At 46.8% G+C, this 16,087-nt stretch overlaps 1 protein-coding gene across 2 annotated transcripts in view; it reads left to right on the top strand.

Annotated features, from left to right (window-relative positions):
* Nucleotides 1-10,994: 10,994 nt before the first annotated feature.
* The window catches only part of RGS9 (regulator of G protein signaling 9), a 70,679-nt gene continuing 65,586 nt past the window's right edge, over nt 10,995-16,087 (top strand). Inside the window, exon 1 of one of the 2 annotated variants that reach the window (XM_084751383.1) lies at nt 10,995-11,214. In XM_084751383.1, coding sequence (XP_084607509.1) covers nt 11,158-11,214 — 57 coding nt within the window. In that variant the 5' untranslated portion in view covers nt 10,995-11,157. The remainder of the gene's footprint in view (nt 11,215-16,087) is intronic. The other variant, XM_084751382.1, reaches the window with a different exon arrangement.

The raw sequence follows: 16,087 nt of genomic DNA, 5'->3' as shown, positions 1-16,087 counted from the left end.
GATTTCCATCTGAAGTCTCACTTTCTGAATTGCTGCTTCCTTTTCCTCCTTTGTAGGTCAGCTCTTTCCATGTGGGTTAGCATATGGTTATGAAATAACCATTTTCCTTAGAGAGATCAAATTTGCCTTCAGAATATCAGCTATCGTTGTGTAAGCCCAACATATTCAAAGTAAAGAGGGCCTCTCCCTCTCCCCATCTGTCTTCTCTCTCTCTCTCTCTCTCTCTCTCTCTCTCTCTCTCTCTCTCTTTTTCTTGGTTTTTCGAGACAGGGTTTCTCTGTGTATGCCTGGCTGTCCTGGACTCGCTTTGTAGACCAGGCTGGCCTCAAACTCACAGAGATCCGCCTGCCTCTGCCTCCCAAGTGCTGGGATTAAAGGCGTGCGCCACCATGCCTGGCTCATCTGTCTTCTCTTTCTTCTCTCTCTCTCTGTCTCTCTCTGTGTTGTGTATACATTTGTGACACACACACCTCCATATGTGTGGAAGCCAGAAGTTAATGACAGGTTTAGTGCACTTTGAGGATCTGCCTATCTCTACCTCCCATGTGGCTCTGTAATTACAGTTGTATCACCAAGCTTGGCTTTTGCATAGGTATGGGGATTCGAACTCAGGTCCTCGTAATTGCTATACAATCACTTTACCCACTGAACCATCTTCTTAGCCTGAGGTGGCAGGGGAGGGGGGTTGTCTTAAGAAGCCTTAAGTCTTACCTTGTCTTAAGACAAGTTCTTCATTAAGTGCACTGAGAAGTAAGGTCAGGCTAGACCAGAAGTGCACTGAGAAGTCCGGTCAGGCTAGACCGGAAGCCCTTTCTAGAGGGCAAATGCTTATCTTCTGATGGCGATAATGGACAAATGCCATTGGCATTCATTTCTTCACTGTACAAGACTTCCTTGGAACCATGTCATCTGAAACTCAAAAATTTCTATAGTGGAAAAGATGGATCGCAACATTAGTCTGCAAACACTCACAGTGTAGATCTCATTTAGAACTCTTAGAATGACAACCACCAAAATATCCAACTTCCTGTTTGCAGGATCGTTTGAATTTTGAACCCAAAGGGCCATCAAAGATGAGAAGGAGAAAGAAAGATCCTGGTGGTAGTGTGGCCAAGCAGGCTAAAAGCACAACCCCAGAGACCCATCTTCCTGAAGGATCGCTATTATTATGCGTCTCTCTCTTACTCAGATATCTTCAGTGCCTCCCACTTGCCTCCCTAATATAGTTCCTTCTTTCATATCTGTCCCAGTTCGATTTTCTAGCCACAGATTCCTGTCTCTCAACCAGAGGGTTCAGCAGCTGTAATGAGATGAAGACAGATGATTGACAGACAGATAGAAAAGCAATATTAGATGCAACCAAAAGAAAAGAGCACAAGGAGGGAGCGGATGATCGTTCAAAAACATCTAAGTGTGAGCGATAGATGCCAAAACTTGCTCTTGCAGGGCATCGTGTGGGATGGCTTTTGCCTGTTGCCCTATTACTTGCTAGGCTGAGATGGGAGGAGTGCTGTGAGTTCGAGGCCAGCCTGGGCTACATTGTGGCGGAAGTTTTGCTGTCTCTAAAAACTCAGTTATCAGCCAGGCGGTGGTGGCACACGCCTTTAATCCCAGCACTCGGGAGGCAGAGGCAGGTGGATCGCTGTGAGTTTGAGGCCAGCCTGGTCTACAAAGTGAGTCCAAGACAGCCAAGGCTACACAGAGAAACCCTGTCTCGAGAAACCAAACCAACCAAACCAAACCAACAACAACAAAAAACCCCCAACCAGCTCCCACAACTCAGTTATGTTAAGTAAACATAGTTTTGTCTTAATCACAGGTGTGGAATATTAAGCTGCTTTAGATTGTCAACAACAACAGACTATTTGCCTCATGCAGGCTCTGAGAGGGTCATAATCTTTGCCAGCTGCAGAGAGTTTAATTCTGAAGACTCTGAAGAGAGAATTCCAAAGCCAGGAGAGAGATGGGGCAGAGGAGCTCCAAGAAAGAAGAAGGAGGCTGCTGTTCCTGGTCGCTGTTGCTGTTTAGTGAGAAGTCGGAGATATCTTGAAAGGAAGATGGGACTTGACCCAAGGAACCCAAGGACCCTAACCAACAGGAAGTAGCTAAAGAGAACGCCCCTTCTCCTCACTAGCCTTCTTTCTTTCCTACTTGGTGTTGGGGATTGGAAGGAATTGGGGTGGAGAAGGGAGAAAGAGATGCAAGAAACCAAATAAAAATAGGTAAAAAAACAAAAACAACCCCCCCCACACTACCTAGTGGGTTTCAGGCAAGCTTGTATTAAAGAGTGAGACCCCATCTGTAGACACAGGCCAGTTGTGGTGGTTTGAAAAAGAATGGCCCCGTATTTGAATGCTTAGCAACAGGAGTGGGCGTGGCCCTGTTGAGGAATGTGTCATGGGGGCGCAGCTGGTCTTTGAAGTTTCTAAAGCTCTGTCAAGCTCAGAGTCTCCCTCCCCAACGGTTTATCAGGATGAAGCTCTCAGCTGCTTCTCCGCATCATTTCTCTCTCTGTCTATGTGCCACCATGTTTCCTACCATGATAGTAATGGACTGAACTTCGGAAACTTTATGCGAGCCTTCGATTAAAAGCTTTTTTTTTTTTTTAAAAAATAAGAGTTGTCTTATTATGTCATGGTTTTTCTTCACAGAAACAGAACACTGACTAAGCACCATTGAAAAGCCAGTATGGTGGCACATGCCTTTAATCTCAGTGCTCGAGAGTCAGAAACTGGACAATCAGGAATTTAAAGGTGCCTTAATCAGGAGTTTAAAGTTGCCTTAGCTCTGAAGGAAATACAGTGTACATGAGACCCTATCTTAAAAACCGAGTAAAAAGAAGAAGAAGGAGAAGATGGAAGAAGAGGAGGAGAAGGAGGAGAAGGAGGAGAAGGAGAAGAAGAAGGAGGAGGAGGAGGAGAAGAATTAGAAGAAGAAGAAGAAGAGGAAGAAGAAAGGAAACTGTTTGCAGGATTTAGAGCTTTTTGTTTGTTTGCTTCACTGGTATGTAATGTTCCTGCACTCCCTCCAGCCCCCTAAGAAACCAAGGAGCAGGAACTTGGGGGTAGCCACTTACTCTGGAAAGTGACCAGAGCGACACTTGCTACTTGATGTTATTGGCTCCGGCTTTAGGTACTTTTCTATTGCTGTGACACAACACCATGACCAAGGCAACTTGTAAAAGAAAGCATTTAATTGGGCTTGCGGTTTCAGAGGGTTAGAGTCCATGGATGGGATGAAGGTGTGGTGTCAGGAACAGCTGAGAGCTCACAGTTTGACCTGCAGAGAGAAGGCAGAGATGGAACTCAAAATGACACAGTCTTTTGGCACCTCAAGCCAGTCCCTGGTGATATGATATTCCCTTCAGCATGGCCAAGCCTCCCAGCCCTCCAAACAGCCACCCACTGAAGAACAGGAATTCAAACGTGTGAGGTTATGAGGACCATTCTTATCCAAACCACCACAGCTCCTTACAAAGGAAGATGGTGGCTTCAAGGTGTATATGTGAGTCACAGAAATGCCAGGGTCCCCACAGCTTTCAGGAAGATCTCAGGGCAGCTCACCAGAGGACATTGTGATAGATACTTTGCATGCCTGGCATAGCCTTTGAAAACATTTTTATTGACTGACTGACTGACTGACTGACTGACTGACTGATTGTGTGTGTGTGTGTGTGTGTGTGTGTGTGTGTGTGTGTGTGTGCATTCAAGAATAGCATGGCAAACACTTGTAGGTCAGAGGTCAGTTTGCAAGTCCTCCCATTCTGCCATGTACAGGAGGGGATCCAACTCAGGTTGTTAGGCATGGCAGCAGGCACCTTCCTCCACTGTGCCATCTCTCTGGCCCATCAACAGCTTTAAAAGGAGAAAGGATTTATTTTGGTGTGTGAATTCTGAGGGCTCTGTGTTCACTGGCTTCCATGCACTTGAACAGAAAATTACAGCAGTGGCAGTGTGTGCACTGAGGAGAAAATTTCACAGCATGGAAGCCATGAAATAGAGAGAAGTTTCGAAAGGATGCAGGAAATGTTCAGGATAAGATGTCCCAAGGATGCTGGGCATTGTGGTGCACGCTTTTAATCCCAGCACTGGGGAGGCAGAGGTGGACGGATCGTTGTGAGTTCGAGGCCAGCTTGGTCTACAAAGTGAGTCCAGGACAGCCAAGGCTACACAAAGAAACCCTGTCTCAAAAAAAAAAAAAAAAAAAAGAAAGTCCCAAGGCCATGCTTCCAGTGACCTACTTTTCTAACAAAACCTCACTTACTTCCTTTCACCACCATATATATATATATATGTATATATGGCATATGGCATATCATCTATCTATCTACTATCTATTTATCCATTTATTTATTTATTTGGGGGGAGAGTGCACAAATTGACATTCAATGCATTCCTTAATCATTCTCCATTTTATTTATTTATTTATTTGTTTATTTTGAGACAGAGTTTCTCTGTGTTATAGCCATGGCTGTCCTGGACTCACCTTGTAGTCCAGGCTGGCACTGAACTCACAGAGATCAGCCTGCCTCTACCTCCCAGAGTACTAGGATTACAGGTGTGCCCCACCATGCCTGATTCCATCTTATTTTTTGAGGCAGTGTCTCTCATGGGACTTGGAGCTTACTGATTCAGGTGAAATGCCTGGCCTGCAAGACCCTGGGACCCTCCAGTCTCCTCCTCCTCAGGGATTATGGTTGTGTACCACATACCAAGTTTTTCTTTCTTCTTCTCTTCCTCTTTCTCCTTCTCCTACTCCTCTTCTTTTTAATGTGGGTTCTAAGAGAGCCAACTCGGGTCCCCGTGCTTGCATATCAAACACTGTACTATGTGAGCCATCTCCCCAGCCTCAACACTATCATGTTATGAATCCACCATGGAAGTCGTTCATACATTATTAGGTCAGAGCCCTTATGATCTAATAGTCTGTCATAGATGCCTTCAGGCATATGTTGTGCTAATCTTCAGGTGTAATTCTTTCTGATTAAGTTGACAATTTAAATTAGCCATCACAGACTCTTAGATGGTATACATTCTGTTTGTATACACTTTTCAGATTGGGAACTTTTGAGCAAAGAGTGGGGTTTTATTCCATTATTTGTAAAAGTAGCTTTTATTCTCCTGGCTCAGTTGTTGTCTGGGAGGCTAACTACCTCCTTCTGCTAACCTAGGCCTAGTTCTGGAAGCTTCTAGCCTTCATACAATCTAACCTAGGCCTAGAATGTTTTCAACCTGTGAGACTTACTGCTTAATAAGCTCACCCTTACTTGTTCTTTCTGAGCTCTGGGCTGGTTGGTTCAACTCAGCTGTTCTGGCTCAAACTCTTCTCCCAGCTGACTTATTCAATCTGGCTTCTCTCTCGACCCGGAATTGCTCTGCTTGGCCTCAAACTAATTCAGCAATGTGCTCTAATCTTCTGGCTTCTTCTCATTTTCTGGCTCATTCCTTTTTCACCTGAGTTCTCTCTCTGCAACCCGCCTCTCTATTACTGATTTGTTGAAACTGCCGGGTGAGCTTATTAAGCAGTAAGTCTCAGAGGCTGCAAACATTCTAGGCCTCGGTTAGACTGTATGGAGCCTAGAAGCTTCCAGGACTAGGCCTAGGTTAGCAGAAGCCACCCACGCAACAACTGAGTGGGTAGACTAAAAGTTACTTTTACATTTCAACATGATAAATACAAATATGCTGAAATGGATCTCTCTTGGCCATCCCCTCATAACTATGTCTCTGTGATTACTGTGGCAGGATGACTCGGGTATGTCAGTGGTAGAATGTTCCCCTCCCCCCTCTTTGGTGTTTGAGACAGGGTCTCACTAGTTCTAGGCTGGCCTGGACATCACTATGTAGAGTAGGTTGGTCTTAAATGCGTGGAGATCTGACTGCCTCTGCTTCTTGAGCCCCAGGAGTAAATACCCGCTCCACTACACCTGGCTTAGTGCTTGGCTCTCGAATATCTGACTGACATCTTCTGTGGTCTGAGTTCAGAGAGGCTCACTTTGTAGGGAGGACTGACTGTCACTGCCAATCTTTTGGGGCTGGCTTATTTTAAACAAGAATTTGACCCAGCACTCAGGAGGCAGAGGCAGGCGGATCTCTGTGAGTTTGAGGCCAGCCTGGTCTACAAAGTGAGTCCAGGCTACACAGAGAGAGACCCTGTCTCGAAAAAAAAAAAAAACAAAAAAACCCCCAAACAAACAAAAAAATAGAATTTGACTTCGAATGCTGACATCATAGGCTTTAAGATTTGAAGGCTCCTTTAAATTCAAGTCTGGATCCTTCTTGTTATTAGTGAGAGGAAGAGGTTGGGTAATTTGATCAAAGTCACCTGTCAACTAATCCATAGCAACAAGAAAGGCAGGTCTGGATCATGTGGGAGGGGCCACAAGAAGACCTCCGGGGGTTATTTATATATTCCCTACCTTGACTGTGTGTGTATTATTTTGTACATGTGTTAGAACTTACCTGATTATACACTTTAAACATGAACAGTGTATTGCATATCAACTGTACCTTGATAAAGCTGCTTAAAATGCTATCCACTTAGCCAGAGACAGAGCAGCACATATTTTGTGTCTTGAGACCTTCACACCCCTATATGAACCTCAGGGATTAAAAAAAAAAAATCAAGTCTGTTTTACATTGTAAAAGTGCCTTTCCATGGTGCCAATAAAAAATTCTATAGAATCGGACTGGAAGGAGAGAAGGGAGGAGTCTATGATCAGGCTGTAAAGTGATTAAATAAATAAATTACCGAAAAAATTCTATAAAGGGGCTGGAGAGATGGCTCAGCAGTTAAGAACATTAGCTGCTCTTCCAGAGGACCAGGCTTTAATCCCCAGCACTCACGTGGCAGCTCAGAACTGTCTGTAACTTGAGTCCCAGTGATGTGTACTCCAAGACATCTCTGGTCATCTATGCCATCAGAGGCATCTGTGTCCTCTGCTGCTGCCTCACAGTTTGTCGTTTGGGCTGTTCTGTCAGACTCTGCTCTTGGAGGCTGACCCTAACAATTGGCCTCACTCGGCCTGAGCTGCCCCTGTCATTGTGGACTGCAACAGTGGCTGGCCATAACAGGAGACTGAGGGCAGAAAGAGAGACACCTGGTATTTATTCCCCAAGACTTGTGTTCTGGCAATAGCTGAGTCTCTGAGAAGACTGTCTCCTACTCAGGGTACCATCTCTCCTTCCTTTCGACTTTGGTCATGGGGAGGATACCTTCTCACACTTGCTTCTCTCTGGGCTTTTCCACAACTTCTAGCAGCTCCTTTAGCCCATTTCTAAGAAATTACTTCATGGAACTTTCTGCTTTGAAACAGTCAGATAGATCCACCATTAGGAAATGAACCCTTTAAGGCTCTACCTTCCATCCCAGGCTGTAAAAGAAACACAAGGCTGAGAGACATGTCTGTTAAAGTCCATATTCCTAGTCCAATGGACTGAACTACAGAAGCTGGGACAGTCTGTTGTGATGACCTTCAACCCAGGTGTCAAATGCCATTGAAGCATGTGTGAATGACACATCATCGTACTTAGGGTAGATTTTATCTTCGGAGACAAGATCCATGACACTGGAGATTTTATTGCCTAACATTGAATCACACTCTTTTTTTTTTTTTTCTGAATCACACTCTTTTAGTGATAACAGGGACACAAGATAATGGTGATGAAGGGGACGATGACAGAGTCATTGTAACCGAATCGAGTCAAAGAAGGATTAACTAGTGGCACTGTGCCTTCTGACTTGATGCAGATAGCATTGGCTTTGAGGGTCAATCTGTTTGTTGAGGTATTGATTACGTACAGCTATAGTCTCTAATTTGACCAGCATAACTGTTTGAGTGCCAATAGATGAATTTACCACTTCTATCAAGGTGGTCAGCTTTACAAAGATTTATTGTGTGTATAAATATGTGATGTAAATGTGTCTTTGTGAGAAGCATGCTTGTGTGTGGGAAGGGTGGATGTTTTTCTTTCTTTCTTTCTTTCTTTTTTTTTTTTGTTTGTTTTTTTTCCAGACAGGGTTTCTCTGTGTAGCCTTGGCTGTCCTGGACTCACTTTGTAGATCAGGCTGGCCTTGAACTCACAGCGATCCGCCTGCCTCTGCCTCCCGAGTGCTGGGATTAAAGGTGTGCGCCACCATGCCCGGCGGTTTTTTGGTTATTCAAGAGAGGGTTTCTCTTGTAGTCCTGGCTGTCCTGGACTCTCTTTGTAGAACAGGCTGGCCTTGAACTCACAGAGATCCACCTGCCTCTGCTTTCCCAGTATTGAAATCAAAGGCATGCACTACCATGCCTGGCTGCTTTTGGCTTTTTGAGACAGAGTTTCTCTGTCTAGCCTTGGCTGTCCTAGACTTGCTTTGTAGACCAGGCTGGCCTCGAACTCACAGCGATCTGCCTGCTAAGTGCTGGGATTAAAGACATGCCTGGCTTGTTTGTTTGTTTTTAGAGATAGGGTCTTTATTGGTCTGGAGCTGACCGTATAGGCTAGGTTGGCTGGTCAGGGGTCCCCAGGTATCTGGAGATCTCCTTCTAATGCTAAAGTTATAAGTGTTCTTTAATGCTCTTTTCTTTCTTTCTTTCTTTCTTTCTTTCTTTCTTTCTTTCTTTCTTTTCTTTTCCATTTCTGTAAATAGGCTCTGGGGATTGAACTCAGGTCCTCATGCCTTCAGGGCAGGTTCTTTCCCCACAGAGCTATCCCCAATACAGAACCCTTGTATTGCTTTAGCATTGCTTTAGCATCTCCCCTTCGGCTGCTTCCCATTGCATCAGCATTTTGATCTGGTGCTCACTGAGCTCCTCGTTGCCTTCCTCCAACCGTGCGGACTCCTGCTTCTGTGTCCTTTCCTGTTCTCTTCTGATACCTTCATTTTCCTGCTTCACTTGCTTCAGCCCCCTTTTCTTTACAACCCTTTCTCTGGAAAGCCCCACACATCACAAATGGCTTTCACTCAGATAAGATAAAAAGATCTTTCCAAAGCCCTGTGTTGTGTTGGTCCGGTTTCTGACATGTCTATATTTTTGTTTTGCACTGCTTTTATGCAATTATTTTCCCCCCCTCCATGAAACTGTAAACTCCTTGAGACAGAGATGGGATCATAGTCTGTTATGAATGCCAAACTTTTCAGCACAATGCCCGGCATATGATATAATTATTGTTTAAATAGGTTAATGGCATCAATTTATTTTCCAGGACACTACCTAAACCTTTACTATCAAAGTACGTATCGGAACATTTTGGTTGCAAGAAAAAGAGACTTAGCTACATGGGAGGTTCCCAAAGACACTCTTGCCCTTGGGAAGACCCTGCCTGGCTCTGCCCCAACGGCCTTCTCACCTGCCTCGCTGTCCCTCTGTTGCTTGCATTGCCTTCTCTTTGCCTTTTGGCTTCCTCTGCTCAATCTTTCATCTTTACTTCATTCTGAATTCAGTTTGCCACTGACCTCAGATTCCTTGTGATTCGACTTCATATTTATCTGGCTCTAGTTGACATTTGCAAAGGTAATCATCTAAGGAGAGCAATTTAAGCTTTGTGGTACCACCTCTCAGACTGGGGACTGGCCTTTGGCACACCTGCCAAACATCTCTGGTCCAGTGAGCTAAGGGAAGGTCCTCCAAAATGTGATGATTGCTTGACAGCGAAGCTTGGTAGAAAAAGAGGTGGCAGAGACAGTAGGAGGCTTTCTAAGATCACTCCTGTTCTAGAACTGAGCACAATTTCTTGCATTTTTTCCTTTCTTCACTGCTGAACAATTGAAGCTCCCAATCTGCCATCCCAGGAAGGCACTTCTCTTTTCTCTACTCAGAACTTACAGAATTAAGAAATGCTGGTGCTGGATGGACCCTCAGGCTTTATTTATTTATGTGTATTCTGTGTAACACTAAACCGGGAAGCCCTTTGTTTGCAACCTTGAGTCACTATTATGTGAATATGTATGTGACCATATTTTCTGAGAGTATCCATAGCTTTCAACAGATTCTTGCAGATAAATATGGCCTGGGGGAAAAAAAACTTAGTAGGAAAGGGCTTATATTCTACAGGTAGACCAGTTGACCAAGCTCCACCAAGGCAAATGCCTTTGCTCTCTTCCAACTTAAACATATTAGATTCAACACTGGATATCCATCCTGCTTGTGTAGACAAGATAACATTTTTTGAGACAGGCAAGCCGAAAAGGTCTTGAGGACTAAGTAGGGCTTTATCCTTTCATATTTCTAGATATATGTCAGTATAGGCCCATCCATTGGCGACATGTATACCAGACTCCCCAGACACGTTGACCTTGGGGGAGGCTATGACTGTGTGGAGTGAGTAGAGGCCTCTATTCTGCTCCATTTGTTCACGTTTAACGTTAATTTAAAAGTTCTTTTAAGAGTCTGCTTAAGACAAACAAACAGAAACAGCAGGAATTAGAAGAAATATATTATTTGCCCGAAGATTCCCATCTGGCTAAAGAGTGTCTACAGCCTTCCTCTACCTCCCTCACGTCTCCTCATCTTACCAATTAGTCTATTTATTGGGTCAATAAATGAAAGTCGACATCTGATATTTTTTCTTAACTAGTCACTGAGGAACAATCACAGCATTTCTCACTTATCTACCAAACGCTTAATGGACACTTTACTGGATACCGTGGACCTATTTAAAATTTTCACTTCTCCCATAAAGAAATTCTTAGTGCCGACTTATCCAAACATGCCAAATCCTTCGGCAAGCTGTCCCGGAAAGCCGCGTTCCCGCCGTGCTTTGTTGGTGCGTGCTCCGTCTCACTTCTGTACATAACTTCTCCTAGGTTTCCCCAACACCTTGGGGCAGATGCTCTAATTTCAGCATCCCTGATCCGTCCTTCCTACCTGAGGCTTGGTCCAGGTGGAGCCGGACGCCGCCCCCTGGTGGCAGGTGGGAGCCCGGGCAGTGCATGCTAATGAGCGCGCGGCGCTGCTCTCTGATTGGTTGGCGCGAATTCCAGCTGCTTTGCATGTCGGCGGGTGCGAGGGAGAGTCGAGGGGCGGCCGGCGGCGTTCTGGGCCCAGCGCGCTCCGCTCCCTGAGCCTCCCAGTCCACGCCCAGGCTGGAGGGAACCAGGCTGGCTTGTGAACTTGGGGGTTTTCCCTTTTCGCTCCCATTCGTGTTGTGGTCGTGAATTCATCCAGGGTCCAGAATGACGATCCGACACCAAGGCCAGCAGTACAGGCCGAGGATGGCTTTTCTCCAAAAGGTACCCCGGGTGTCCCCACCTGGACCCTGGCGAGTGGGCGGGGACGCAGTCTGTGGAGTGACCAAGAGAAGATTGGGCAAAGGGCAGGGGGGCGGGGGTGTCCATCTAGGACGGCCCGTGCTGCCCAAATTGTGCTAAATGACTTCTGTTGCTGTATGTGTTGCATTTAAAAACTATAATGATTAGGTTTTCGCGTAAACTGTTTATAGTGGAGAATTTGTAGGCAGCTGTGATGGTCGGCTGGAGGCCGAAAACAACCTGTTACTCAGAGAGGAAGTGCTTGAATCTGAGCGGGGATTTGAGACAGCCGATATTGTTATAAGGAATCAGCAATTAAGTGAATATTTTGAGCATTTTTACCAATACCAAACAGCAGGATTTTGTGTGTGTGTGTGTGTGTGTGTGTGTGTGTGTGTGTAAAACGACCAGGAAAATGTGATTTGTGGCATCAAGAGTTCCCCCCCTTGGACGATGACAATCTGTGTATTTTCTGTACAGCTGGAACCTTTTCCTGTCGACGGCAAATGGCCAGCACAGGGTGTCTGTTCACGGTGGACATGTGGGAGGTGGGATGTACCTATATGGTATGTGTTTGGGGACAAAGTGTTTCATTTTGTTCTGGGCTTTTGAGTTAGAAAGCATGGGAAGAGACACTCACAGGATTAGGTCCCAGGTCACTTGTCTGTCCTATCTCGGCCTCATGCCACTTTTCACAGGATTATCCTGTTGAGTAGAATTAGCCCGATGCTTTGTGACAAGCTGGGCCCTGCTTTGAGCCCCTGGAGCTCAGCAACTGGGTGCAGTTGGTGACTAACTGTCCTAATCTACAAGATGTTAAAAGCTGATCAGCCCTGGGCACGTCAGGACATTCGTCATACCTGGCCTTCAAGAAGCCAGGTAGCAGAGGTGTGACGGTGATGCCGAAAACAAAAGGGACTATTGCCTCGCTCAGAAGACAGATAGTGCAGCTCCCAGCTCCTAAAAGGACAAGAAGCTGCCCAAGTCTGGTAGTCAAAAGTCAAACAGCATCTTCGGATTCTGTCCCAGGACTGTTTTCTCCTATCATGCAGGATGGCCCTGGCTTGGAGGCTTAGCTCTCTGGAGCTCCCACGTCCTTTCTCCACCCTGCCCCGTCCCCTCTATTCCATCTCTCCTCCCCTTTTAAAAAAAAGATTTATTTATTTATTATTATGTATACAGAGCACTGCCTGCATGTGCACCTGCAGGCCAGAGGAGGATATCAGATCACATTATAGATGGGTGTGAGCCACCATGTGGTTGCTGGGAATTGAACTCATGACCTCTGGAAGAGCAGTCAGTGCTCTTAACCGCTGAGGCACCTCTCCAGCCCCTCCATCTCCCCTTTACTCCCACTCAAGCCTATTCTTTCACGCAGCCTCTGCTCTCACCCTCCTTCGTGCACCTCACCGCCTCTCCTCTCCTCCATGACATCCTTCGTACCCCGCTGGTTTTCTTTCCCAAACGGAGTGACCTCTTTGACACGACCCTCCCCTCCCCTCCCTAATTGGCTTTCTAGGCTCATGGGATAGTGTCAACGCTTTGCAGCCTGGCTGCTGCTCAAGGTCCTGTTCCCACCATCTTCATGGCTCTACCTCTTATCCACCTCCCACTCCTGCCCTCCCAGAAGAGGAGCAAAGCAGCCCAGGCACTCTGAGATGTCACTCAAGCATGTCCTCATCTCTCCAGGAAAACCCCATACCCTTTCCCACTCCTCTGTGAAGCAGGCTCCTCTGACTCTAGCGGGGAGTGCAGCTTCCCTCTTTGAGTCTATAGACTCTGCCCTCCTCACCCACAGTGTTGCTTCCCTTTCTGCCTTGTGCTGGTAAGGAGCCTGTCTGCGCCCCATCTGTGCCTGGTAAGGATCCTGTCTGCACCCCATCTGTGCCCGATGGGGTCTTGGGCTGGATCACAGAGCCCCTTAGGTCAGAGGACAGAAAGAAATCTACAGAAGCTCAGGAACCTGTGGTAGGAAAGCCTCAGCAGTTAACCCACCTGCGCTAGATCACCAGCCTTTAGAGAAATGCCAGGAATAGCACAAAGTGGACCCAGGTGCAGGTACCATGGTCCACGCATTCAGCATGTGTTATGGTGTAGCCAGTGCTCAAGGTAGACACGGCTTTGCATGCATTATCTCCTTTGCTTTGTCAGACAGTAAGGGATGATGTCCCTTACAGAGAAGGACACTGAGGCTCAGGGAGGTGAAGTGAGTTGCCAGTCACACAGGCATAGGAGGAACCTGGAGACAATGAAGGCGTGGTCCTGCCTGTGCAAGTGTGATACGGTGCTTGGTGTTTTTCTATGGTGTAGGACAGGGGAGGAGGTTGGGGGGAAGGCCTGTGTGCTTTGGGGGACACCGAGCCAAGAGCTGAAGGGTAAGTGGGGGAGTCTAGGCAGGCAGGCAGAGGGGTGGCGGAGAGGGGCCGCAGGTAGAGAGAACAGCAGGTGCCTAAGGTCCTGAGGTACAAAGACACAGGGAATCTGGTGGGTCCGGGGATATGTTGGCCCATAGTAGACCTAATTTGAAGCCACAAGAAGTGGACAGAAAGGTAGGAGGAGCCAGAGGGGACAATAAGGTGGTGCCCCCATAAAGAATGCCTTGAAGGCAGTTTGATCCCCCACGCATGCTAGGGAATCATTTGAAACAGACAAGTGACATGGCCGAGTGTAAATTAAGATGCCCACTGTGGTAATCCAGATGAGCCATGAGCTATCTTCATGTCCCCTGAGTTCAGCAGAAATTTAATTTAAGGGTCCCCAGTACTCCCCCATTACTCCAGACACCCTGGAAATGGGAGCTCAGTAGATGGATGGTGCTCAGAAGGCGTGTCCCTCCTGTCAGTCAAAGGGTTTCCACTTCAAGCTCATGTGTCTGGAGAAAGTGACCTTATGTCAGGGCGTGTTCAGAGCGTGTTGATGCCTGCGGATGTGGCTGAGCTAGTAGCATCATTGCTTAGTGTGCGTGAAGGCCTGGATTCACTCCCCAGTACTGAATACATAGACATGGCGGTAAATGCTCATCATCCTGGTGCTTGGGAGGTGGAGGCAGGAGGATCAGAAGGGTAAGACCATCCTTGTCTTAGTTGCGGGGGGGGGGGGGGAGGTCACTATTGTTATGATCAAACACCATGACCAAAAGCAACTTGGGGAGGAGAGGGTTTGTTTTATCTTATACTTCCGGGTAGCAGTCCATCACTGAGGGATGTCAGGGCAGGATCCTGGAGGCAAGAACTGAAGCAGAGGCCATGGAGGAGTGCTGTTTACTGGATTGCTCCCCAGTGCTTCCTCAGTCTGATGTCTTAGAGTATCCAGGACCACCAGCTCAAGGTCGGCACTGCCTATGGTGAGCTTGGCCTTCCCACATTGCTTCTCAGTCGAGAGAATGCCCGCCAGACTGGCCTACAGACTAACCCTATCGAGGCATTTTCTTTATTAAGATCCCCTTCTTTCCAAATGACCCCAGCTTGTGTCAAGTTGACACAAAACTTAGTCATCACAGCTACAGAGTGAGTGTGAGATCTTGGCTCAAAAAGACAGATGTGACAGAGTGGTGGAGATCCGCCTGCTGGGACTTCACTGTGGGGTTATAGCTGATGATGTGGTGAGCTGAAGAGTGTAGCTCTGGCTCCACGGACTCTTTACTTTGGTGCTGGTCCACATTACCACAGTGATGCCACACTCACCATCCTGGCCACTTCCAATTCGCAGTGACCTTGGGATTCCTTGATGCCAGGGGAAGGAGCCCTCTGTGAGGTGACTTGACTTTTCTGTGTGGCTTCCAGCCTCTCACGTCTGCTTAGAGAGCCATTGAGAAGCACAGGTGTAAAGGAGACTGGGGTGGAGGGTGGTATCACTCTCTCATGCCATCCTTTTTATTTGGTATACAGAGTGAAGTGCTGGGTGCCAGGTGCTAAGGTACATCAAGGAGCCCTGAGCCCAGTGAGAAAGATGATTTGGACAAACCCTGAGCCACTTGGTACGTGGTTGTGGCAGACATGGCTGGAGGATGCACCTAGTGTGCTGTGCTTAAGGGAGTAAGGTTTCACAAGGAGGCTTGTAACTGAATTAAGGGAAATTATTGATGTTTTTCCAGGCAGAAGGGAAGATGAACAACATTTTAGGCCGGCATAGGGTAGCCTGTTGATATGGAAAACTCCTGGAGGCTGGACCACGAGGCCCAGAGAGGACAGGGGGTGGGTGTTGAGGTGGGTGCGTGGGAAGGCAGGAGGTAAGAAAGGCTCACAGCTGGAGAGCCTCACACGACATGGTGAAGCTCTGATGCTTTCTGCGGCTAATGAGATGCCGTTTGATGTTCCTAAACCCAGGGATGAATACGATGGGTTAGTTTACATGCTACAGGGTGATTCTGATGAGAGCAGGAGAGCGTCTTGATATTGGCTGTGTTTTGGAAAAAGCTGATTCCAAGCCAGGGTGTGGTGTGTCCCAGGCTGTCCTAAACATTCCTACGCAGTTGAGAATGGCCTGCAACCTCTGATTTGCCTACGTTCACCTCCCAAGGGCTGATATTACATATGTGTGCCACCGTACCCAGTTTATGTGGTGCTGAGATTAAAGCCCAGGGCGTTACACATGCTAGGCAGGCACCCTACCAACTATGCTACATCTCCAGCCCAAGGGTTAGTCTTTCTAGAAGAGTTCGTTTGGTGGTTTGAATGCACATTTAAAGTAATATCCCTTGGGGACACTGGAAAACAATTGGATATATTATGGGTGCCCTATGGTGAATTTTACTGACTTGGAATACTCTACCATGCACCTGACAGATCACCAACAAATAATGATCGCACTCAAAATGTCTGTGGGACATTTTTTTTTTTTAAATGTAAGGGGGAGT

Source organism: Acomys minous (genome assembly GCF_964271855.1).
Source record: "Acomys minous genome assembly, chromosome: 12".
Classification (NCBI taxonomy): Eukaryota; Metazoa; Chordata; class Mammalia; order Rodentia; family Muridae; genus Acomys; species Acomys minous.
The sequence above is the reverse complement of the archived record's forward strand: the minus strand, read 5'-3'. Positions and strand labels throughout refer to the sequence as shown.